Source organism: Erythrolamprus reginae, chromosome 10, assembly GCF_031021105.1.
Source record: "Erythrolamprus reginae isolate rEryReg1 chromosome 10, rEryReg1.hap1, whole genome shotgun sequence".
Classification (NCBI taxonomy): domain Eukaryota; kingdom Metazoa; phylum Chordata; class Lepidosauria; order Squamata; family Dipsadidae; genus Erythrolamprus; species Erythrolamprus reginae.
The window spans coordinates 26263285-26287886 of record NC_091959.1 but is presented as its reverse complement, the minus strand read 5'-3'; the positions used below and the strand labels follow the sequence as shown (position 1 = coordinate 26287886).

General features: G+C 50.8%; 1 protein-coding gene and 1 long non-coding RNA gene across 3 annotated transcripts in view; one reads left to right on the top strand and one right to left on the bottom strand.

Moving 5' to 3' along the window:
- Positions 1-211: 211 nt before the first annotated feature.
- LOC139173139 (COUP transcription factor 2-like) lies at positions 212-11213 on the bottom strand. Its single transcript, XM_070762731.1, is given in 4 exon segments — positions 212-2138; positions 5684-6211; positions 9038-9323; positions 9325-11213. Coding segments are annotated over 4 exon segments (1233 nt in total). The 5' UTR covers positions 9469-11213; the 3' UTR covers positions 212-1863.
- A 5629-nt stretch (positions 11214-16842) lies between these two features.
- LOC139173140 (uncharacterized) overlaps positions 16843-24602 on the top strand; it is a 40354-nt gene continuing 32594 nt past the window's right edge. For both annotated transcript variants that reach the window (XR_011559990.1, XR_011559989.1), the window contains exon 1: positions 16843-16914. This is a non-coding gene — a long non-coding RNA (uncharacterized lncRNA). The remainder of the gene's footprint in view (positions 16915-24602) is intronic.

Here is a 24602-nt window from a genome sequence, read left to right as displayed (position 1 = left end):
TGGCAGAGCTGAATCTTTCTGGCTTCCCTGCCATCACCAATACTTCCTTCCCAATTTGAAAATTAAAATAGATCTCCGATCTAAACTCCCATTTTGATACTAATTTTTGGACAGATCTAAGTTATCAGAAGTAGATAAAGAGAAGAAAAAACAGTGGCACACATAAATCAGCCCTTCCCCACCAAGAGAGTTAGGAGAGTCATACAAATGGTCAGATATCAAATAATATTTTAATTTCTGAATACTTTCAATTTTTTTTCCTTGGAATATAACACACAAAGACTGGACCAAACAGTTTTCAGTTATTATAACTTTTACAGTATACAGAAATGTTGCACTTAAAAAAAAACCTTCAGTTTTTTTTTCTTTAAAACACAAAAAACTGTAAACTCTAAGGTACTGAATCAACCACATTATCTATAAGTGCCAACAGTAGTGTTATTTTTTTTGTCATGCTGAATTCAATGGGTTTTTTTCTTTTTCTTTAAAAAAGGGAAAATATCAACAAGTATTATAATACAAAGAGCTTGCAAATATACAAACAGATAGAGGAACTGGGACAACTAGGCGGAACCCAATTTAATTCAAATTACAAAAAAGTTAACTTTGTGATGAGTCTCTCTGTGATTTTCTGTGTACATATATGTATGCATGTTTTTTTTCCTTTTACCAAAACCATCCTGTGTCTTGGACACAATCTCCCTCCCAAAAAATAGCCAATTCCCTTCCAAAATCCATATTTTGATATATATGCATTTATGTATTTTTGTGTGTACATGTGTGTGTGCATTGTATATACATAACACACATACACGTATACATATACACATATATCCCAAGCGGACAGGCTATGGGCAGGTTGATCGTGGTTCACTTTTTTTTAAACAAAAATGCTATAATTATAGTTGTTGCAGCTTGAAGCTAAATTTTTGGCTGACCGGATTTAAGTGCGCTTCCATTTTTCTAGAATTACTTTTGGGATGGGGGGGTGTCTTTATTCCCAATTTTATGTTCTTCTCAGAAACCTTTCCAAGACAGTTTTAATTCTTTCAGAACATATACTTTTTAAAGGATACACAATTCTTTAAAAAAAGAAGAAGAAAGAAAGGAAAAATGAAACCAAGATTATATCAAAATTATTATAGAACCACAGAATAAACTGGTTTGGAACCAGGATTTCTTTTTTCTTTTTAAAAAACCAAAACAAAATCCTATAGGTACACAGACAATGTTGGACAAATCAATAATTTGAAGAGGGGGGGAGAGGTGTGTGTGTGTGTGTGTGTGTGTGTGTAAGAGAAAGACAGAGAAAGAGAGAGAAAACAGAGAGAGGAAGAAAGATAATTTTCCCCATTATGTTAATCGTCTATAGGTTTGCTTTTTTTTTTTAAATGCACTTTTAGCGAGAGGTTGCATTTCGAAGTTTTAACACCCCCTCAAAAGAAAGGGGGAAAAAGGAAGGAAAGAAGGAAAGAAAGAAAGAAAGAAAGAAAGAAAAAAAAGATTTTTAAGAGAGAGAGAAATATTAACTTGTGAAAGACAAGGGAATTTTAATGCATTGTGTAAAAAGTCCATTGAACAAGTCTATCTTTTTTTTAAAAAAATCCAGTCCATTCAAATTATTCTCCTCTCTTCTTTTAGCCATGATGTGACATCCTTGCTTAACCGAAGGATGTTTACACACAACCGCCAGACCCAAAGTCACTCGCAATTCCTCTGTTCCAAATTTTCCATTTTTTCCTGTGTTGTTTTTGTTTTTGCTTTTGTCCAATTCTCTGATTGGTGGAATTATTATTATCATTTTTAATTATTTTCCTCTCTCCAACATATTATTTCCCCCCATTTTTTTCATTTTTGCCTCTCTTATTGGATGGCCATATAAGGCCAGTTAAAACTGCTTCCGGATAGTAGCATATCTCTGATAAGGGTTTCTATGGGAGTTTTACCTACCAAACGGACGAAAAACAATTGCTCTATGACCGAGGAAGAGACGGTGCGAAGTGAGGGGAGACGCAACAACAGTTTCCCAAAACGGGTGGGCTGGTTTGGATACTGGCTCCTGACGTACTCTTCCAGCGCGCACTGGGACTTCTCCTGTAAACTTTCAACATGGGCAACGTCGGACAGACCACACGCATCTAGAAGAAACGGGGGTGCGGAGACAAGAGAGGGGAAGCCACCATCAACGTTGAGCAAGACACGGTTTCCTTTTGCAGATGGACCCACAGACCCGCCATCCTCCTCCTCCCGGCCCACCAATGCGCGCGGGCGTTTACTGCCCTGCCCGAGTTATTCTCCTGCCGATCCAATTGTCCACCTGGCACCATTGTTTAAAAAAGGCCTGAAGACTTTCTGGGACTTGAATATATAATATATATATATTATTTTTGAAGCGAGTCAGGGCTGCTTTCAATTCGGTGTTTAAGATCCCCCACCCGTCTGTCTGTGGGTGCTTGATTGAGGAAGACAGCCCGCGGAGCACGTGCTGAGGGCCCTTCTCTAAGTCTTAACTGTCTCACCCCTCCATTCTGAAATTCTGGGGGAGGCCGTCACCCACTGCCTGAACTTGCCCAGATCTTTGAATTGTTTGCAGGGTGTTTGAGGAAAGAGGAAGGTTATGTCTGCACTCCTTCCCTCCTCCCACCACACCAACATAAAAATAAAATAAATAAAACCCATATTGGGGGGGGGATAAATGAGGTAGAACCTGACCAACAGAATATGGGAGAGGTTTCAAGAAAGTAGGTTCAGAAATCAGCTCGGCTCGACTCGGTTCCAGAGAATTGAGCAGAAAGAAAGAATAGAAAGAAAGAAAGAAAGAAAGAAAGAAAGAAAGAAAGAAAGAGAGCGATTCCCCCTAAAAGAGATACCGCAGTTTCTTCTCAGTCTTTGAAAGTGATTTAAGTGGTCCTTTAAAACTGATCTTGTCAGTTTAGCTTATTCGGGGGCAACCGAGCAGAATCTGATCTCTCTCTTCATTAGAGCTGTTTTCTCCCTCTTCCCCTCTGCTGGCTTTAACACACACACACACACACACACACACACACACACACACACACACACACACACACACACACTTACTTACCACATATAATATTATAAAAATAAAATAAATACGGTTCCACGTTTGACAAGGTAAAATACAAACAAAAGCCCTCTTTTTATTCAAAAGCTGCCCAGGCTCACGCTGTGACCTTAGCTAGCTGGGTAAAGTACCAAGTACCAACACAAGCATATTTTGAAAGACATATAGAAAAAGTCCAGGGGGGGGAGGAGAGAAAGGAAGGAAGGAATGAGGGAGGGAGGGAGGGAGGAAAGAAAGGAAGGAAGGAAGGAAGGAAGGAAGGAAGGAAGGAAAATTCAGATGCCTCTCTACGCTTTCAAACACATGCCAGGCCCTGCGGTATATTAGGGTGCCTGAATTGGTCAGTCCGGCATCCGTTTCCGCCCCCTCCTCGTTTTATAACTCTACAAAATCAGATAACACAAGTTTTATCTACCTTGCAAAGGCAATTTACATACAGATCCGCATTTTGCAAACAGTCATAAATTTCGCACTTTAAATGGCAAACCGTGCCTGGAAGTGTTTCCCCGGAAAAGGGGAAACAATACTAACAGCACCAATTGCAATCATAATCATAAATGCGGAAGATAAATTTCTTTGAAGCCATTTTTTTTTTGAGAAGGAGAAAGGTAGAATTGGAAGGGAAAGTCCTAAGAAGTTCTTCCTCTTTTAAGAAAACACCTAGGCGAAGAGAAAGGCACTAACTCCACAAATACACCAACAAACAACCACACAAACAACCACACTCACAGGCCTCAACTTCTAGAATTGCTTAGAGCTCAAGCGATTTGGGTGGGGAAGGAAGGTTTGAGCATGGGGGGAAATGCAATTATGGAAAGCAATAATATATAAAAGGAAGTTCGGGTCATGACCTAAATTTTGGACAAAGTCCAGAAAGGCACTTGGTTTCTCCCAGAATCTCCCTTCACACACACACACACACACACACACACACACACACACACACACACACACACACTGGATTGTGAGATTTTATTTTCCTCATATAAAGTTAGCTAGGCCAGTTTCCTGAAGCATGGTTATTTCTATATATGTGCATGCTGGCATGTATGCGGAGTGAACATTTTCTCAGAATTATTTACTACGGTATTTAGGAAAGAAGATGTGGCCAACTGCTTTCTCCTGGCTATCAGGCAAATGTTAAAGACCTGGTCTCGTGATTTTCTTATTATATTACTCCGTGTAGTATAAAAGACAGGCGCAATTTCAAATATTTCAGTTAACCTCTTAGTCAACGACTCGAGCCGAGGCTTATTAGATTTCCTCATACCTCCCATTGTTGCTTTATAACTGTAGCACTATTTTTATATGGGAGAAAATTGACACAGAAATATATTCTCTTCCGAGTTAGAATTTCTCTCCCCACTTAATGTTTGGTGGCTCAAATGGCCAATTTTTCTGTTTTTAAGACTTGCTAAAATGGAGAGAAGGGAAGGTCCCTGGATTTTGCCACCTCTGAGTGACAGTGGCCTTATATTATATATTACAGCTATTGATGGGAAAAAATGATCCGAGCTGTGGTTTGGGAAAACAGCTATTTAAATACGTGTGGCACATAGGCGCGGGCGTGCACACACACGTTACATTTTAACGTATTTTTTTTCTAAATTAAAGACAAAGCCTTCCTCGTTGTTTAGACACGGTTAGTAGGCCAACAGTTGTTATAGTGCAGATTATCTGCTCTTAACCACATCTAGCATCGGGTTCAGGTTTGCTGTTGATGGTGGTGGTTGTTATTATTATTAAGCTCAGCCCTCTATTCTCCTGGCTTGGCGATCTTTTTTTTAAGCAAAGCAAGTTTTTTCATTATTCTTTTTTTTTCATTGTCCCTTTTTTCCAACTTCACTATTGTCATTTAGCAGCTCGCTGCCTTTCAATGGTCTCAAAATGTGAAGCTGAGCTCAGTGGGGCAACTCTGGAGAGTCCACATACACAGACAGACACGCTTCCCATTCACAGCCGATTCCGAGGAGGGGCTCCCTTTAAAACAAAGCCGAGATGGGCTGCTAAGGGGGAAGGGGCCAGCCGAGTCCAGCGCAACCCCAGGCAGGGGCGCCTGTGGCCCAGCTTCGAGGAGCAGAACTGCGCCGGACTCCGCCAGCCCTCAGAGCCCCGGGGGCGAGCACATGTCCCCCCCCTTCCCCCTTAGCTGCCCACCTCTGGCCCTTGCGAAGACCCCGCGGTACCTACAATTCACCCCCTCTCCCCACTGGATAATTTCTCGACTGATTCTTCTTCTCCTTTTTAAAAAATTCTCTTTTAATGAAGGAGAAGATAACTTTCCAAACTTTAACCTTAGGCCTGACAGAGCTGACACAGCTACAGCAGGACGGGCCTCCCCGCCAACCCCCAAGGTCTCAAACCCCCCCCCGCCTCTCTCCCCCTCTCCAACCCACAACAAAACGCCCCAGAGAGCGGTCGCCCCCTCCCCCCCGCCTCTAGCCTTTCCCCATTCCTTCCAAGGAAAGAGGACCAGAGTGGAGTTGGAGGCTGCCTTCTGAGGCCCGAATCCCACCGTCCACCGGCCCTGGTTGAGAGCCCCCCCCCACCTCCAAGGCAAAGGCACACACCGCCCCCCAGCAGAGCCCCCCCTCTTACCTGAGGTGAAGAGGACAATGGCCTTCAAGCAGCTGTATTCCGCCGAGTCCACGTGCAGGGCTTTCAGCTTCTCCACCTGCTCCTGGAAAATGCGTATGTGGTCCATAAAGGCGACCACGCGGTCGGCGGACATGGGCGAGGCGTGGAGGCCGGCGGCGGCCAGGAGCGGCGCAACGTGGAGCGGCATGGAGCACTGGGCGGCGTTGAGGACGAAGAGCTCGCTCCAGGTGAGCCGCAGGAGGGCCACCTGGTCGGTGATCTGGAGGTCGGGGAAGAAGGGAATGTTCCGGGCCCACTCCACCGCGCTGAAGAGCATCCGGGCGGCCAGCTCGCAAATGTTCTCGATGCCCATGATGTTGTTGGGCTGCATGCACTGGCTGCCGAAGCGGGAGGTCGGGTAGGGCTCGGCCCGCAGCAAGAGGGAAATATATCCGGAGAGGTACGAGTGGCAGTTCAGCGGGTCTCCGTTGGTTAAGGCGAACTGGCCGTGGGTCGGCTGTGTGGGTGGCATTCTGCCCCTCTGGACGGCTGCAGTAAATAAAAAAGAAACTGCAGCAATTAATACCTGCATTGCCGAGGGAGGCTGGGGGAGAGAGCGAGGGCGAGGATGGGGCGCGGGGGGGGGGGGATCAAAGGGAAGGTCAAGGCACCAGGCCCCCTTCTGCACCGGCTGGGAGGAGAGGCCTCCCCTCCTTTGTGCGGGGGCTTGTGGGGGCAGAGAGAGGTCTGGAGGCGGCAGGGGGACTAGGGGTTTTTAGGGTTTCGCCCGAGGGGCTGCAAGGGGAAGAGAACGACCCCTTCGCGTCCCCCTAAAGATCCCAGCAGAATAGAAATAGAAACGGTCCCACGTTTCCATCCAGCCTGAAACCTCCTCGGCCTTGTCCTTTCTTAGCCACCCTTTGCATATGTATACATATATATACATATGTGTATGTACTGCCTCACAGGCAGACTCCCCAGGTTCAAATCCCGGTAAGGGTATGGCTAGCTGATGGGAGCAAAATAGCTTGAAATAGGTCTATAATAGTCCCTTCTTTTTCATTATCAGCAAAAATATAACATATTTTTACATATCTGCATGTATACACACACACTCATATATACACATAATAATAATAATAATAATAATAATAATAATAATAATAATAATAATAATAATAATAATAATAATAATAATAATGATAATAATAATACAAAAACAAAAGACGAGAGATGAGAGAGAAATATTCGCTAGGCCAAGAGATAGATGGAAGAAGGAAAGAAGGAAGGATGGAAGGAAAGAAAGAAAGAAAGAGAAGGGAAGAGAGAAAAAACCCATCTTCAGCACGGCTTCCCACCCTCTCTCTCTTTCTCTCTCTCTCGGTCTCTGTTTCTTTCTCTCTCTCTCAAAATCAGGCTGGGGGAGAGAAGGAACACAAAATAAATACAATCAAATAAACAATTGCCGGCGGGCCGGTGTGGACTGGATCTTATTGTTACATTTTCTCCCACAGCCGGAGGGCGAGAGAAGGCGGGGGGTTTGCTGGGAAAGCCCGGGGAAGCCGGGCAGAAAGTGGGCCTAAGGTTTTGTTCATAAATTTACATGGTGGTGACAGAGTGGAGGGGAGAAAATGAAAGAAGCAGCCGATAGAAAGCCGAATCCAGCAGGCTAAGGGGGGGGCACTCCCTTTCGAAGCCGATTTCAACCCCCACCACCCTAAAAAAAAAACACCTCCAACCCGGGGCGGCGGAGAGCGCGGAGAGGGCGCGCTACGCCATTATAAACAAGAAAGCCGCGCTTCGCCTTTCGCTCGCCGAGCTCGTTCGCCGCGGCGCTCCATCTTGCAGGAAAAAACGAGAGTCAAAACAAAAATAAAATAAAATTAGAATAATGCAAAGAACGGTGCAAATCCAATCCCCTCCCGCTGCTTCGAGCCCTTTGAAGGCTTTTCGAGGCGTCCGAGGTCTGCTTTCCTCCCAGAGCTCCGCGTCTTTCGACTACCCCCCCCCAAAAAAACCCGGTTCCCCGCGCGGGGCTTCCCAACGCCTCCCCTCCGCCGCTTCCGAATCTCACACGCACACACGCACACAAACGAGCCCTCTCTTAAGCCGGGGGAAAGAGAGGGAAAAGCGTTTTCATGGCCATCTTCCCAAGGCCCCGAAAGGACCTCGTGGAGACTCTCCGGGACTCCAGGGAAACCGACTGGAACCTGCCGGAATTCCGAATGGAAACCCCGATCGGGGAGCTCCGGGGCAAGTGGATCGATCGATCCGGCATTTATTTACGGGTTGCGGTTCTTTACAGAGCAGGAACCGAAAGGAAGAAGGCTGAAGGCAGAGGGAGAAGAGGCGGCGGGTGGGCGAGAGAGAACAAGGGAAAGAAGTTTACGTAGATTGCCCGGAGCTCCCTTTCTCCTGGGGCGGGGAGGCGAACCCCGCTTCTCAGCCCCTTCTGTTTAAACTGCTTTAAACTGACCCCCCCCCCAGTAATTTCGAGGAGGACGGGAAGCGGGAAGCGAGCGCCGAGAGAGAAAAGTTGCGATGGCTTAAGATCAGGGGTCTTAAAGGAAAGCCATTTTAGCCCCTTCCAATCCTCCGCGGCCAGAAACTCGTGGTTTTCACTCCTCTCGCCTCATTTCCTTCCCCTCAGGAGAACAAATGAAGCCCAAGAGCGGAGCTTCAAAAAAGGAAGAAAGAAAAGAAGAAAAGGAGGAAAGGAGGAAAGGAAAAAATGGAGGAAGAAAAGGAGGAAAGGAGAAAGGAAAGAAGGAAGGAAAGGAGGAAAAGAGCAAAGGAAAAAAGAAGACTGAGGAAGAAAGAAAGGAAAGAAAGAAAAGAAGGAAGGAAGGAAGGAAAGGAGGAAAGGAAAGAATAGAGGAAGAAAAGGAGGAAAGGAGAAAGGAAAGAAAGAAGGAAAGGAGGAAAAGAGCAAAGGAAAAAAGAAGACTGAGGAAGAAAGAAAGGAAAGAAAGAAAAGAAGGAAGAAAGGAAGGAAAGAAGGAAGGAAGAAAGGGAAGGAAAGAAAGAAAAGGAAGGAAGAGAGAAAGAATAGAAAGAAAGAAGGAAAGAAAGAAGGAAAGAAAAGAAAAGAAAAGAAAGAAGGAATGGAAGGAAAGAAAGAAAATGAAGGAACAGAGAAAGAATGGAAGAAAGAAAGAAAGAAAGAAAAGAAAAATACTGCACCAACACTTGGACTTTGTCCGCCAAAACAAAACATACTAAACCCCCCCAGGTCTCCGGTTCTCCCTCCGCAGGCGGGATTTGGGCTTTCGGGGCATTCTGCCTGCCCGGAGGGGCTCCCACTTTGCCTGCCGCGGCCGCCCTCCCCGCCGCCGGCTGAGCAAGGGGGGAAGAAAACAAATGAAATCCCAATACCTTCCCGTCTCATGCCGACCTTCAGGCATTTCTTGAGGCGGCAATACTGGCACTGGTTGCGGTGGTGCTGGTCGATGGGGCAGTTCCGGTTGGCGCGGCACGTGTAGCTGAGGTTCCTGCGGACGCTGCGCTTAAAGAAGCTCTTGCAGCCTTCACACGTGAACTGCCCGTAGTGCTTGCCGCTGGACTTGTCCCCGCACACCACGCACTCGATGTGCTGCTGCTGCTGCTGCTTCTCGCCCGGGCCCTGCTGGCTGCCAGCGTTGCTCTGCGCCGGGGTGCTGGGGCGGCCCGCCCGGGCCCGGCGTCTGCGGGGTGTGTGGGGCGCCCGCGGGGGTCACTGGAACCGGGGCCGCCTGCGAAGGCTGAGTTCCTTGCGGGCCGCTCACATCGTCCTGCGGGTCTCGCCAGGTGCCCACTACCATTGCCATATCTAAGGGACACCGCGGCCAAATCGTGCGCCCCCCCGTCGCTGGCTGCGGCCGCCGGATCCGCTTCTCCGGCCGGGTGCGCCTGCCGTTGGAGCCGGAGGGAGCCCCGACGCTCGAGAGAGGGAGGAAGCAGCGCTGCCCGCGGTTAGGTTAGTCGGCCGGCTCCCCCCTCGGGCCTTTTCCTCTTGCGGCTGGCGCTGGCAACTTCGTCGGGTTTCTTTTATTTCTCTCTCTCTCTCGGCTGGAAGTTGCTCCGGCGGGGAAGGGAACGCGCCTCGTCGACCGGCGAATGGCGAGCAGTTTTCTTTTCTCGCTCGTTGGCTTCTTCCTCCACTTTTGTCGGCCCTTTTCGTTCAGTTGAATGGAAGGTTTTGGACGGAGGGAGCGGGGGATGGTAGAAGAGATCTCGTCCGGCTCTTTCTCTCCCCGGTACGGTTGCAAAATAGTCAATAAATGCGGGGAGCAGACACGCACGCACGCACGCAGCAGGCACCCGAAAGTGGGGTCGAGAAAGGATAGGGGGAACGCGGACGAGAGGGGGGAGAAAAGAAAAGAAAGAAAGCGAGGGGGAGGGAGAAGAGGAGGAAAGCGCGAGGCGATTGTCTGTTAGCAAAAGAGGAAGAAAAGTAAAATAAAATAATTACAAAAGAGGGGCGGGCTGGGAGAGGGGAGAGAGAGGGGGGTTCCCTTCAAAGGTCTCTCCCTCCCTCTCTCTCTGGAAGCCGACCCGAGTTGCAAGAAGGCAGGCGGGGGTCCGGGGGCCAGATCCAGCGAAGCCCGCAGTCAGCCATTCAGAAAAGCCATGGAAAGCAAGCCAGGCGGAAGCCCGCAGCGGCTCGCGGGAGGCGCCGGCGAGCCCAAGCAAGAAATCCCACGCTCGGCACGCCGGCCCGCGGACCCGGCCTGCCTCCTGCTCCTGGCGGGCTTTCGATCAGATGCCCTGCTCGGAGTTTGGCGAAGCTGTAGAAACATCAACCGGGGAAGAGAAGGAGGAGGAGGAGGAGGAGGAGGGAGCGAGATGGAGACGGGGCGGGCGGGGGTGGGAGTGGGGGTTGGAAGGAGCCAAACAAAAACCACGCGCGCACGCTCCCTCCACGCACCCTCCACGCGCTCGCGCCCCCAGCGGGTTCACTCTCTCTCGCTCTCTCTCAAACACACGCACCCCTCTTCCTCCCTTCCTTCCCCCCAAAGCGGCGTCTTCTCTCCTGCGCTCGGCTTCGCTCTCCTCTTTGCCCGCCGTCGGCTGCTTCCCCTTCTTCTTCTCCTCTTTTCTTTTCTCCTCCGCCCGGTTCTTCTTTCTTTCCTTTCCTCCTCCTCCTTTTCCTCCGCGGCTGCGGGCTACTCCGGCTCTTTTCCTCCTCCTCCTCCTCTTTCTCCTCCTCCTCCTCTTTTTTTCCCTGCTGCCGCCGCGGCCGCCGCTGCTGTCGTCGCCGCCGCTTTGCCCGCGCCTTCTGCTACTCCCGTTTCTTTCGCAAGTGGGTCTCTTTAGCAAATCTGCTTCCTCGCACAACACATGGGGCGATAAGGGGAGGAGGAGGAGGGGAGGGAGGCGGAGGCGGAGGGAGGATCGGGGGAGGGAGGGAGATCCAGCCAGCCGGTTAAAGGCGGGAGGGGGGGCAACCGGCGCGAACTCTCTCGCGCTCTCTCTCTCCAGGCTTTAGAAGCCCCCAGCCGGAGAGAGCGCGGGGAAAAAAGAGGGCAGGAGGAAGAGGCGAGGGGGCTGGACCTGGGCGGGGAGGGTGGGGGAGAAGAGCCCCAGAGAGGAGGAGGAGTAGGAAGGGGGGGGAGAGAGAAGCAATGGGGTTTAATAACAAATAGCAAGGGCCATGTGGATGTGGAGGGCGAGCTCTCTATTGCACCGGGCTTTGGCCTGCATGTGAAAGTAGGAATCGCGGGGTGGGGAAAGTGGCCGGGTGGGAAAAGGGGGGGGGGAGGACGGAGAGAAAAGAGAGATGGGAAAAGCAGGGAAGGGGAGAAGGAGGGAGAGGGGGGAGGGGACAGTTGCACAGGCAACCAAAGCAATCCGATTTATAATAATAATAATAATAATAATAATAATAATAATAATAATAATAATAATAATAATAATAATAATAATAATAATAATAATAATAATAATGAAAGAGGGAGGGGGAAGGGCGGAGAAGAACAAAAAAAGAAGGGAGAGAAAGAGGGAGGAAGGAAGAGAAGAGGGGGGAGGGAGGGAGGCAGGGGGGATGCGGTCTGCGGGAGAGGAGTAGGAGGGCGGGGGGGGGGCGTCAGAGGACTGAATGCGCCTGATCGGAGCCCGGCTGGCTGGGGCGAGCGGGTGGCGGAGGCTTTCTCCACGCTCAGCTCGCCCAGCTCTCTATATAAGTGAACTTTGACACCGCGGCTGCAACTTAGCACACGTTGCCATGGCGACCGCTCGCCTTATAAGGCAAGAGGCTGCCTTTGACTGGTCAAAAGCGCGCGGCCCTCCCCTCGGCCCTCATTGGGCAGTTGCGCCTTGTGCGGGGCTGGGGGGTGGAATGGCTTTGGGAAGCCCCGGCGAAGGTCCGCGCGGTCCTAGAGCGAGTTCTCTTCTCTCTCCATCCCCTCGGCGCTTTGCCTGCTCTCCGCATGCCCCCCCTTTCCCTTCCGTCGCTCGGACCCGTCCCCGTCTGTGTGTCTGTCGGAATTTTTTGCCTTTTTTTTTAAAAAAAAAATATCCTTTCGCCTCCTTCTCGCCATCCCTTCCTCTCACTCCTTCTTTCGTCTTCCTAGTGTGTGTTTTTTTAAGTGAAATTTTGCAACTCGGAGAAACAACTTACTGCGATGGTGAGAATACATCATTATTAGTATGTGCAAATAATAATAGCACATTATTTCTTAGGAGTAGTGGTGGTAGTATTACTGTGACGTTATTCCTCGTTGGGGTCGCGGGGTTCTTTTTGGTGTAGAAATGAACTCGGTTTTGAAGCTGAGGTTCGGCGCAGGTGCTTTAAGCAAATGTGCAAACTTCTTTAGAATAATGGGGCTAAAGTATAAGGACCTCGGTGGTTAGATGCGGGGTCGCGTCCCTCACCTCCGAAGTCTCTTTGCAGGAGAGTTACCCCCTGCTTTATTGGGCACTATTCCTGAAGTTGAACGGGAAGGGGGCGGTGGGAAATAGGAAATTTGGGGAATACTCTGTGTGTGTAGAATGAGGATCTCTTTGGGGCTACATTGAGAAATCAAATATACCCGGGGAAAAGATTTGAATCAACATTTTGCACCACTAAGATCACTTCCAATGCTGAAATAACCCATTAAGATCCATGGCGGATTACAGTTTGACAGGTACAGGGAGTGAACTTTTAGTCACCTGATGCCTCACAGGATAAGGATCATAATAACGCAACCAACCATAGTGATAATAACGCGGCCCGACCACTTAAATATGTCGAAAAACGCTTATAGGCTCTTTAATATTCTCGGGGCTGATCTTGTGGTTTGGCCAGAATTAAAAAAAGACAAAAGAAAACCGCCTAACTTGATCCCGCCGTCTGAGCCAAGCAATTAACAAAACTGGATTTCCAATCTGAGCATTTACAAAATTCTTCCCCTCTCGGCTCAACTTCTGCTTTATTTAGCTCTGGGCACAGATTGTGGTCCTCCTCGAAAGGTAGCTGAGTTTTCTTCTTCCACATGAAACTCTTGCCACCTGGTTTTCGTGGGACAAGGCACCCATGAACCCAACCCCGAAAGAATTGGAGGGAGGAGACGGTGGGCAACTTTAGACCGGTGACCTTAAACTTCCTGGCTCCCTTGAGAATCCCTGCCATTCTTCTCTGCCACACTGGTGGCGGTGGTGGTGGTGGTGATGGCCTCTCACTTTTATGGATTTTGCTCCACGTTTCTCTCTCTCACACACATCCACACACACATACACGAACGCCTTAGGATCAAAATGCCCGCACCCACTTCAGGATGCTGCTATGTCTCCCAAAAGAGGAGGCTTCATAACTAGGTGTCTGTCCAGGGCCAAAGGCGTGGAGAACAATAAAGGGGATAAAAAATAAGGACAAGCAGGATTTCACCTCCCGAGAAAACACATTTTAAAAACCGCTGCAAGTGGCAACTTTCCGAGGTCGGTCCCTCGCCTCCTGTTCAGGCGGTCCCCGTATCTTCCTCTTAACCAAGCCGTCTTTATTTCAGTCGCCACAAAACCCAAAGCAAACCAAAATCCCCCACCTCCTCGACTTTACTGAGAGATATCCAGAACAATCCAATTAGGATCTTTTAAAAAAAATAAAATAAAATCAATTTAAGGGGACCTTTCCCAACCTTTCGCCGATCCGTGGAAAGCCAGACCTAAGAAGGGATCTGGTTACGGTTTACCAATCTCGGCAAAGAATCCCATTTTCCGAGAAGACAAACAAACCCAATAAGTAAATAAGAACTCCCCATTAGGGTTCCCATTGGTAGGGAAAAGAGGGGTTAGACGCCTCTATAACCTGTGCAATGCGGCATATAAGGATGGGTGCGGGCGAACGTGATGGGGATGTACACCCACACGCAAACACACATTGAGCAATTGGTACGAACACGTTTCTGTCTGTCTGCGTGTATGATGAATATACTATATGTATATGTATGTGCATTTAGAGAAACGGAGTGAAGTTACACGCATTGGAAGAAAGAGACAAAACCTCAAAGGGTTCGGGGTCCCGCAGCGACACTCCGCATTTGTCCTATGAAGTCTCACGACCTCGTTTCCTCTCCTCATAACACAGGTGTAGAATACAGGCTGCTGTTAAGAGCTCGCAGGCTGTGGAGGAAAGTCAGGGGGGAAATGGAAATAGAAGCCGGCGTTCGCTTCTGGGCCAGTTGGAAATTCCGGCGTTCTTCTGATCAATTTCTAGGCGCGGATGAAAAAGCCCCCTCGGTTGTCAGGATGGAACCGGTTCGAAGGTCTCTCTCTCTCTCTCTCTCTCTCTCTCTGGTGCAAAATTGCCGTCCCGTCGGGTGACCGCGACCTAACGCCTCGGCCCTCTTTCCCGACCACGCAGCGCTAAGAAACATGCCTGCCTCTAACGCGCACACAGGTTGCGTCCACACGACAAGCTTTAAAGCAGGTCAGAGAGAGGTTAGGGACCGTGGCATAAGCGGACCTAGTTTCTGCTAAATTGAATTGGCGGGTGAGTGGTGGGGGCGGAGGAAAGAGGCCCGGTCGGGGCGAACTCAGACCATTGGGGTTGGAGAATTATTACCCAGGGCCGATTCCTCCAGCGGGTTCGCTTCACTGGGGCCAGGCGAACCTGTTGCCGGCAAAAAACCGCAAGTAACCTCTGCGAGGAAGGCTCGGGATTGTTTTTCCCTTCGCGACTTTTTGCAGGCAGGATCGGCCCGAAAATAGGGGCAGCGGGGGAGGGGTGTGAGCAGCAGACCGAGGGCCAGAGGTCTTTCTCCGCAGCACAAAGGCGACCCGAGGCAGAGGCGCAGAAAGAGCGGGCGAGGGAGAGCGGCGGCTGAGGCTGCGGAGCTTTGTCCCGCGCGGAAGGGAAACGCATTTACCACGGGGAAAGGGACGCGCGGGGAAAAAAGGGAGCTGCCAAGCGGGTCCCTTTCGCTTGTCTTCCAACGCGCTGCCGGTGTAGCAGAGGCCGGCCGAGGATGTTGGCTGCGGGAATACCTGGCCGGTGGGGGGGGGAAGGAGGGGGGCTTAGGGCCTGCTGCGGGTAGTTCACGTCGCGCGTGAAAGGAGACCCGTCGGAGCGCGCAGAAATCACGGGTAGCCTCAGCTTTTCGCGATCCTCGGGGACCGGCTGAGCCCGTGTCCTCAAGGGCTTTCCCACCTGCCAGGAAACACTGGATTCGTGGCCGGGACTGCCCGCTTTTTTCGCTTCGCCCCGAGGATGATATGGGAGGCGGGCTAGTACCAACTTCGGGTGGTGGTGGCAGGCGGGGAACGCCGGCAGTTTGGAAAACTGGGGTTCGGGGCCGGAGAAATGGAGGCGACCTGAAAACAAACTAAACCAGGACGAAATGGAGAGACCGGCAGAGACAGGACTAAACTAAAGCAAAGGGGGGAAATTTCTCTTTGTTTCGGACCTTTTCTCCTCCTTTGCCCGCCTGTGTGCGGGTGTTAAATCGGAGCGGTGCCCTCTTTCCCGGCGGGTCTTTTGGGCCGCTCTGGCTGGAAGGAGCTGAGCGGCTTCCTCCTTGCCCCCCTGGACCTTCCCTTTCCCTCCCAGCCCCACCCGGAGGACCCTCGAAGGGGGTAGAAAATGGCCCTCCACCCTGCGGGGCTCTGAGCTTTCAAATCCGTGTGATTTTTTTTTAACCGTTGGGCTAGCTAGTGGCACTTGGAAGAAAAAGGGGGAAAAAAACCCTCAAACCTAAGGGCTGTCAAAGCGGGACTCTTTGGAAAAATGTATAGTGCGAAATTAGAACATATGCTAGCCAGAAAGCGAGAGGGACAGGGGAGAGAAAGGGCCTGCCAGAGAAGGGGGGGGAGGAGCGGGGGGGCAGAGAGGGAGATGGGGCAGAAAAGAAGAAGAGAGATGGGGAGAAGAGAGAGAGAGAGTGTGTGTGTGTGTGAGAGAGATGGGGAGGAAAGAGGGAGAGATAGAAAAATGGGGAGAAAAAAGAGAGGATATGGGGGGGGGGGAGAAAAGGGGAAAGAGAAAGGATAGGGGAGGGGCAGAGGAGCTGGCTGAGAGACACCAGAAGTACAGTATGCGCCTGCCCCCTAGCGAAAGTCTATCACTGGCATTAAAAAAAACCCTCAACTTTCAAAGAAATACGCGGCTCTTAAAGTGAAAGGTACTTGCTGAGGTGGGGGCGGGGTGGGGGTTGCACGCGGATCCAGGCTAACTAGACGGACGGGGCGGGGGAGGTGTCGCAGGCTGAGAGGAGCCGAGGAGCCGCGGCAGAGAAACTTGTGGAGTTTATAAGCATCTCCCTTGGTGTCTCTGCTCCCCCCTCCCTCCCCCCTGAACGTTGAATTTCTCCTGGGCAGGTTGGGTCCAAAGACCCTCCGGACTTCGACCGAGCTTTCTCTCAGCTGCCGGGAAAAGCCTTTTCTTTTCAAGGCAGAGGCGAGGGGGCGAGAAGGGATGACTTCGGGGGTCCCCCCCCCCTTTTCCTTTTCCAGGCAGAAGGCGAGAGTGAGGGTGTATTTCTGGCTGCAGGGCAGGGCGTCTCTTTCCGAAGCGCTGTATTATTATTATTATTATTATTATTATTATTATTATTATTATTATTATTATTATTATTATTATTATTATTATTATTATTATTAAAGCGAAGCCGGAGTGATGTTTTTTTAATTCCTCCCCATCCACCCACCCCCGAGACCCACGCAGCACGCATACGCGCGCACAACGCGCGCGCGCGTACTCACACACACCCGCGCGCGCACACACACTAGAGTTGGAGGGGGCCAAACAAAACTTTGCGCCCGAATTCTTGGACCCAAGCGCGGATTCCTTGCTGGCGACGGTGAGTACCCCTCTTCGTGATATTATCAGAAACTCTGAGCCGAGGGAGGGGCGTCGGCGGGGCTTTGGGGAGCAACTTGTTGGAGGGGCGGTGGGGGACGTAATAAAATCAAAGCTGTTCCCTGCAACCAGGAAAAACAACAACAACTGTCTCCAACTCGGGCCGAACTGCACGTGGTTATACAATCCGGGGGATGAATTCTTCCCTGCGGATTCCCCCCAGCCCACCTCGGGCGCTCCTCTTCCTCAAAGTCCTTGCCGAGACCCCACACTGTCCATCTCCCCGGTTGTTCCTTGGATTTAGACCCCACCCCACCCCCGAACGCTCTGGCACGAGTGGCGAAGAGCTGAAAGGTGCTGCTGTTTGTCCTCAAGGAGCCTTTCCACCACGACCCAGCTCGCCCTGCTGCGCCAGCTTCTTTCTCGGGGTAACGCCGGGACCAGTTCGCCCGATCCCGGGTCACCTTTGGCGGGGAAGTTCCCTGCTCCGCTCCGGGGGCGTTGACTTAGGAAGGCAAAACTCGGGGTGGGGTTGCAGGGCAGGGACGCCCTTCAAGCAGGCGGCGAGCTCCCGAGTGCAACGCGAAAAAGCTCAACACAATCACGCGTCCCCCATCAATAATAATAATAATAATAATAATAATAATAATAATAATAATAATAATAATAATAATAATAATAATAATAATAATAATAATAACAATAACAACAACAACAACAACAACAACAATAACAACAATAACAATAATAACAACAAACAACAACAACAACAATAATAATATAATGATGATGATGGTGAGAGAGAAGGAAGGAAGTACTCCCGCCCCCGCCAAGAAACGCGTCTCAAGGAAGGGGATGGAGGGAAAGAGAGAGAGAGAGATTTAAAATGAGAATTAAACATACCCAAAGTATATTTGCTTTGTTCGAGATCCCAAATCGCTTGCATCTTCTTCTTTAGTTGGGTAGCGGTTGGCAAAATTGGCTTTTTAATTGTTATTATTATGATTATTGTTTCGCCCCTCCCTCCCTTTAAGCTGGGAAGACGTATCTTCTTGGTGTTTATCTAAAGCGGTTGTGCAAACTGTTTTTTTCTTTTAAGCGACGGGAGGTGTGGGGGGGGGAGGGAGAAGGAAGAGAAAGGGGGGGGGGGCAATTACAAGGGAAGAAAGGCGGGAGGGTTGAGATGTTTCCTAGCCCAGAAAGAAGCGCCTTTCACCCACTGTGTATGCTTCTCGGGAAGATTTTTTTAAAGGGGGGGGGGTCGTGGTGGAATTATATATATACACATACAGACACAATCTAAGTTTAAAGGGGGGGAGGAAGTTGAGCTTCTCCACAGTAGCGGAGGAATGTAAGCCTTTTTTTTTAAAGGAGGTGGGGGAGAAGAAAAAGAGAGGAAAGAGCCCCCACCCAAATTTTAACAGGGTCTGTAGCTGTTCTCACTCCTTAGAAGGAAGGGCGTCTGGTTACACCTTGGTTGGGGCTGGGCAGACAGGACTTTGGGAACACACACGGACACACACACTCACACTCACACACACACACACACACACACACAACTCCCCCAATGGAAAAGGAGGGGGAAGAAAGGGGGGAGGAAAAGAGGCTTCTAAATTCAACGCGTCTTGCAGAAAGATGGAAAAAACAGATCTTTGAGTTAAAAAAAGAGAAAAACATTTCTTCTGCGTTTGGGTGAAAGCGAGAGTAGGTGGGGGAAGAAAAGAAAACCGCAGCAACAACAAACCACATTCGAGCCCTAAATTGCAGCTGTCTGGGTGGGAAGAAATGCCCGAAGCTTCAAACGCTGGGTCTTTCTCTCCCCCCCTCCTTTTTCTCTTCCTTCCCTCCCCAATTCCTCCCCGCTTGGACTGCATTCACACAACACGCTCTCTACCCCCCCCCCAACACTTTCTGCTCCCCGGATTCGGGGGGAGTTCAAAGGCTAAGGTAGCTCAAAAGCCCCCCCCCCCCCAGCGAAAAGCTCTAAGCTTGAAGACAAGAACCGACCGAGCTTAACTTGTCCTAGGAATGCAGGCAAACCCGGCCTTTTTGGAGGAGGGGGCTCGGCGGGGCCTTTGCTCACCCCCTACCCCTCGCTGCAGGAGCCCCCCCCCCCCCGGCTTCCAGGTCGTCCAAATTGACCCGTCCAAAACATTTGCCCCCCTCGGCTCCTCAGGCTGAAAGCAAGCCCTAGCAGCTGTAGTCAGGGAGGGCTTGGTGCCTGAGGCGGGCAAAGGGGCGAATGTCCGGCGGGGGGGGGGACCCCCTCGCTTGTCCGGCTGCCGTCGGAACGGCCGGCGGGGGGAACAGGTTTTGGTTAGTTCTGGCTTAAGATTTCCAATGGGTACAGAGTCGCTTTTTTCCTCCCTGGCGTTTTCCTCTTTTTGAAGGAAACGATATTTTTTAAAAGATAATTTTAAGGCAGTAAATGATGGAGAGAGAGCTAGAAAGAGAGGGGGGAAGGAGGAGGGATGGAGGGGGGGGGTAATCAGTCACAGTAGTTGGTGAAAACAAATTGTCCCTCTTTTGGAAGGAAAATAATTGTTTGAAAAGATGATTTTAAGGCGCTAAATGATGGAGGGAGAGGGGGGGGAGAGAGAGAGGTGGAGTCATCAGTCACAGTAGTTGGTGAAAACAAATTGTCCCAGTGGCAAAAGGTTCCCTTTATTTGGTTCGGGTCGTGTTCCCGCAGATCCCGCAGATCCTGCAAAAGGCAAAGCAAGGAAAATGAAATTTACAAAGGAGTTTGCCCCAATAATTGCACCGCACACGCTCACCCCCCTTTCCTCACCCTCAATCGCGTCCGTCTAACGCGCCGCTGTATTTGAAGGGAGGGGGAAAGGGGGCGCGGGGGGGGGGAGAATCTTATTTTTGTGGGTCATCAAACGTCCACATTGTAGGCCTGTAAAATCCTCAATCTTGAAACTGCTGTACACGATTTTTTTTTAAAAAAATTGTCCTAAAAGGACGTCTTGCCTTCGACTGGGAGGGCAAAGGGCTTCAACCTAGACCCCCCCTTTCCCCTCCCCGCCCCCCAAACCCTCCAAATAATCCACACACACCCTCCTTGTCTCTTCCCCTCCCCCTCCCATCCGTGGGCCACTTTCTTCCTTTATTATTTCTTTATTTTTATTCCATGCCGCCCAATACCTTGGTACTCAGGGAGGGTTACAACAAAGTAAAAAGTAAAAATACAATACAACACCAATAATAAGAAATCAATATAATAACCAAATTTAAAAACCCCACTGCAAGAGTTTCCAGAGTTTTCTTGGGGGGGGGCTTGTTTGTGTTTGCCTCTGTGAGTAATGGGGCAAGGAGGAAAAGAGCCAGCTTGAGAATTCAGCTTGCATCTTTTAAGAAAGATGGGTACTTTTAAATCATAGCGCTGGGGCACGTTCTCTGTTGGCAGAAAGAGAGGGCCAAAGGCACAAAAAGGGGAGTTAGTGGGAGGGGAAAATCCATTTAGGAATAGTTTCAATCTCAAGCTTGGGCTTTCTTTCTTTCTTTCTTTCTTTCTTTCTTTCTTTCTTTCTTTCTTTCTTTCTCCTTTCCTTCCTTCTTTCCTTCCTTCCTTTCTTCCTTCTTTCTTCCTTCTCTCTTTCTCTCTCCTTTCCTCTCTCTTTCTCTTTCTCTCCGTCTCCCTTCTGTTTTCCAAAGCTGGCCTGCAGTTCGGAGGTTAGCCCAGGCCTTGGGATGAAAGGGGGTCAGGGGTGAGAGTTACATTAAACCTAACCGCGAGGAAGGAACCTGGCAGGCCCTCGCCTGCCCACCAAACTCGGCTGACTGGCCGTCTTGCTGGCGGGGCCTTGGAGATAAATTCCCTTGACATACCAAGCCGAACAAAAGGGTGGGTTGGATTTTGACGCCCCCTCCCCTCCAAACGGACCCTTTGAACTCAAGGAATTTGGGAGGAATATGAAGGAGGGTCTTCCCCTCTCTCCCGCTCTCCTTAGTTAGTGTGTCTCCCTTCGCATTTTTCCAAGCAGCGGGTTTTGTCTCGGAGAAAGTGTGCGTGAACGAGGGTGAATAACGTGAAAGGGTCGGAGGAGAAGGTTCCCCAGCAAATCGCTTTTTCTGCCCCCCCCCCCAGGTCTTTTCGGATCAGTGCCTTTCAATGGGCCGAGAGGTGCTGCCTCTTCCACCCCACCCCCAGCCCCAAGGCCTCCCTACCCTGTTTTCTTCTCTGGCCGGGTGGGGGGGGGAGACCTCTAATTAAATTGTTTGCCACGGTCCGAGCGGGGGCGATTGGGGAGAGCTGGCTTCAAAGAGAATGCGCTGGGGCCAAGGGATGAAGATGGGAGGGAGACGGAAAAAGACCCCCCCACACACACACACAAACAAAACAACGAGGAGGGGGAGGAAAGGTGTCGGTTTGCCTCTTTCTCCCTTCTCCGAATCCCGCAGGGCGATTTCACCTGGGCCAAAGTTTGCTTTCTCTTTCTAAACAAGTGTCATAATATGAATAGTGACACCCAAAGGCTACGGGCGCGCGAGGCCGAGCGCTCTCTGCGGAAAACTCTGGGGTTGCCTCCCGCGCAGTCCGGAGAAAACCGGAGCGGCTGTTGTCTCAAGCAGAAAGGGCCTTCCCGCCTTGCAAATTTGGGGGTCGCGCAGCTGCGGTTTGTCACAGCCCCCCCACAAGCACCCACTTCTGGGCGGTTCATTTCTGCTGGTATTTCTCGGTCTCCCGCCACCTCAGTGGTCGTACGCCTCGAAATGACCCCGATCTCAGAAAGGGGGGGGGGCAGGGAGAGAGAGAGAGAGAGAGAGAGAGAGAGAGAGAGAGAGAGAGAGAGAGAGAGAGATGCCTCTAATTGCACCCGAGAGTTATTCCTCCGTGTGAATGATGGGGCGGCTCCAGGAATCCTAGCCACCGCGAACGTTTATTTATGTTTGCTTGAGGGACGCTCGCGTCCTTCTGTTATTCCAGATCCACATCTGTCAGTCGGGAGAACACGCGTTCATCCCTACACCGCAAGCAGAGGGAGAGAGAGAGAGAGAACTGCGGCTTGGCAACCTTCCCCAACAGGGCGCCCTCCAGAATTCTGGCTTTCCTCGCAACTTTTCCTCGCCCTGCAACGGCGGCCCCGAAATTGGGTGGGGCTGGTAGGAACCGCGAGGCCACACAGCTACAGGGCGAGATTAGACGCTTGCTGTCTGCCAGTCGGGGGGGGGGGGGGGGCTGCAGGCAGAAGGAGAAGGCAGAAGCACGCGGGGAGGGAGGACGGGGAGACCCATCAGGATGCGCGGGAAGAAGAAATGCGAGGGTGTGGAAACATCTGCTCGGTGGGCAAAATTCCGAGAGTAAGGGCTTCCTGAGTTCCGACGGATTCGCTCGCAGAAAAGTTTCTGCCAGCGAATCTTCGGCGCTCTTAAAACTCTCCACCCAGAATTCTAGCAGACCCGAAAATTGCCTGCTCTTAGCCTGGATCCCCCCCCCCTCCACTCCGTGGCTAGAGGAACACGCAAATGTTCGAATCTGACTCCATTCACCCGATCTGTTTGATCTTCAAATCCCCCCCCCCAGGGGAGAGGTGGGAGGGAATCCCTTTATTTTCAGAAAACACTTTCCTGCCCCAACGAGGAGTCGGCTGTGCATTTGGGTGAATGAAATGGACTCACTCCATCGCACCAACTTTGCTCCAGTCTTTTCTGCCCGCTAAGCTATTTAATTTCTCCTCCAGCTAATTTGGGAGCGTGGGAAGGGGTGGTGGACAGAAGAGCAGGTGGTCAAGATGGGTCGAAGAAAGGAATCCTAAACCAGTGGGGAACCTGCGCTTTTCTTGGAGCTGATTTTGCTGCGGCCTTACATACGTATATTTTCCTAACGTGTGTATTTGTATGTGTTTGCTGCAGACTTTTAGCCGGTGGGACAGCTAGAGCAGGAAAGCATCAGCACTGGGAGAACAGAGTCTTCCTCCACGCAGACCGCCTGCTCCCTCTTTCTCCCTCTTTCCTTTTAGAAGGGTGTGAGTTCGATCCCAGGTAGAGGCAGATATAGGCTCAGAGGTGGGCTGCTAAAGTGGAAGTGTGACGTGTGCTCGCCCCCCCGCCCCCTGGCTCAGAGGGCTAGCTGAGTCCAGCGCAATTCTGCTACTGCATCTGGGCAGGTAGCGAAATGTGGACACGCAGGTGCGCCCGTTCCACCTCAGCAGCCCACCTCTCTATAGGGTCTCCTGCTTGGGCAGGGGGGTGGCTTAGATGGCCTGCCAGATCCCTTCCAACTCGGTTCGTCTTTTAAATCTTCCGAGAAACTACCCTACGTCCAATGAGGATGGGGGTCATTTGGGCACCCCGGCCCCTTCAGTCTAAACCTGGAGGGCTCTTTTGATTTGTCGGCACGCTCTAACCGCCTGGGCGAAACTCTCTCCCGAAACGCGTCGGTGTTTAAAGGGGGTGTCACGAGGGGAGAGAGAGAGAGAGAACGATTCGAGCAAATTAATCCATCTTCATCCGGCTGTCTCGGGGTCCCTTGAAAGGCGTCCGAGAGATTTCCTGCCGCGCGAGAGAACAAACTTTGCAAATTTAGATCGGAAGTTTAAACGGAGAGGAGAGGGCGGCATTGGGAGGATGGGGGTGGTGGTGCATGGGATGAAGCGGTGGAGGGGGGGGGAGAGATACAAATGGGAAGTTTAAGAATAGGGGAGGGGAATGAGTAGGAAGAAAGCGATGGTAGCAACCTTCCAGCCCCAGGGAGCGTTTTTCCCCATTTCCACGCGTGCTTTTCTCCCGCCGCGCATTCCCCGCGCGCGCCGAGTTCCTGGGAGAGGGAGAGAGAGACTAATTTGGTGGAGAAAGTTTGACTCCTATGCTAATAGCTGCTCCCGTCCTCTCTCCCTCCGGCTCCGGTGGGACCTTTCTCTTGGTCACTTCTGGGCAGAGATCTACCGATTCCAGAGGAGGCGCTTGGAGCTCTCCAGAAGGCTAAATATTTACCTATCGTCCGCTCATTGCCTGGTTATCCCTAAAGATCCGTTCCGTTCTCCCGGCAGAAGGAAGGGAGAAACTGTTGTTTTTTTGGTTAGTTCTTCCTAAAAACAAACAAAAACAAAAGCCCAAAACGAACAAAGAGAAACCGATTCCAAGGAGGAATGTTTTCAGAGGCGTCTTCGGCGGGATGAAAAAAAGTTTGGCGAAATCGATGCGAATTTCCTGGGCTGGAAAACCAAAGGAAAGGCGGCGGCGGCGGCGGCGAGGCGGGCGGGAAAGTTGGGGATTTCTTGCGCTTGGTTATTATTGGTCCAGGTTAAGGGAATCTTAGGCCTGGGTCTCTCGGGCCGAAGTTTTCTAATTCTCTCCCTTCCCTTTGGTGGAGAAGAAATAAAAACCGACAGGGGTGAATTTGGGGGAGGGGGAGGTTGAAAGGAGAATTTCTCGCCCCCATTCCCTGAGATCACCAGCGCCCCTTTTCTCTCTCCGGAGGAAGGGGAGAGAACCCAGCAGACTGCGCGGAATCCAAGGTTGGAAACTGCCATACAGTAGTTCAACGTCTCCTTTAATTCCTGCTTCCACACTTGTAGTTTTGAATCGCCCCCCTCGCGCTTCACGCGAGTCGTGAAAGTGGGAGGGAGACGCCGAGGTGAGATATTCCGACACCCTCCCGGGATCCTTTGCTCCACTTGCGCGAACTCCGTGCCGCGTCAATTGATCTGAAGTTATCTGAAAATGTTTAGGGAAGCGTTGGTG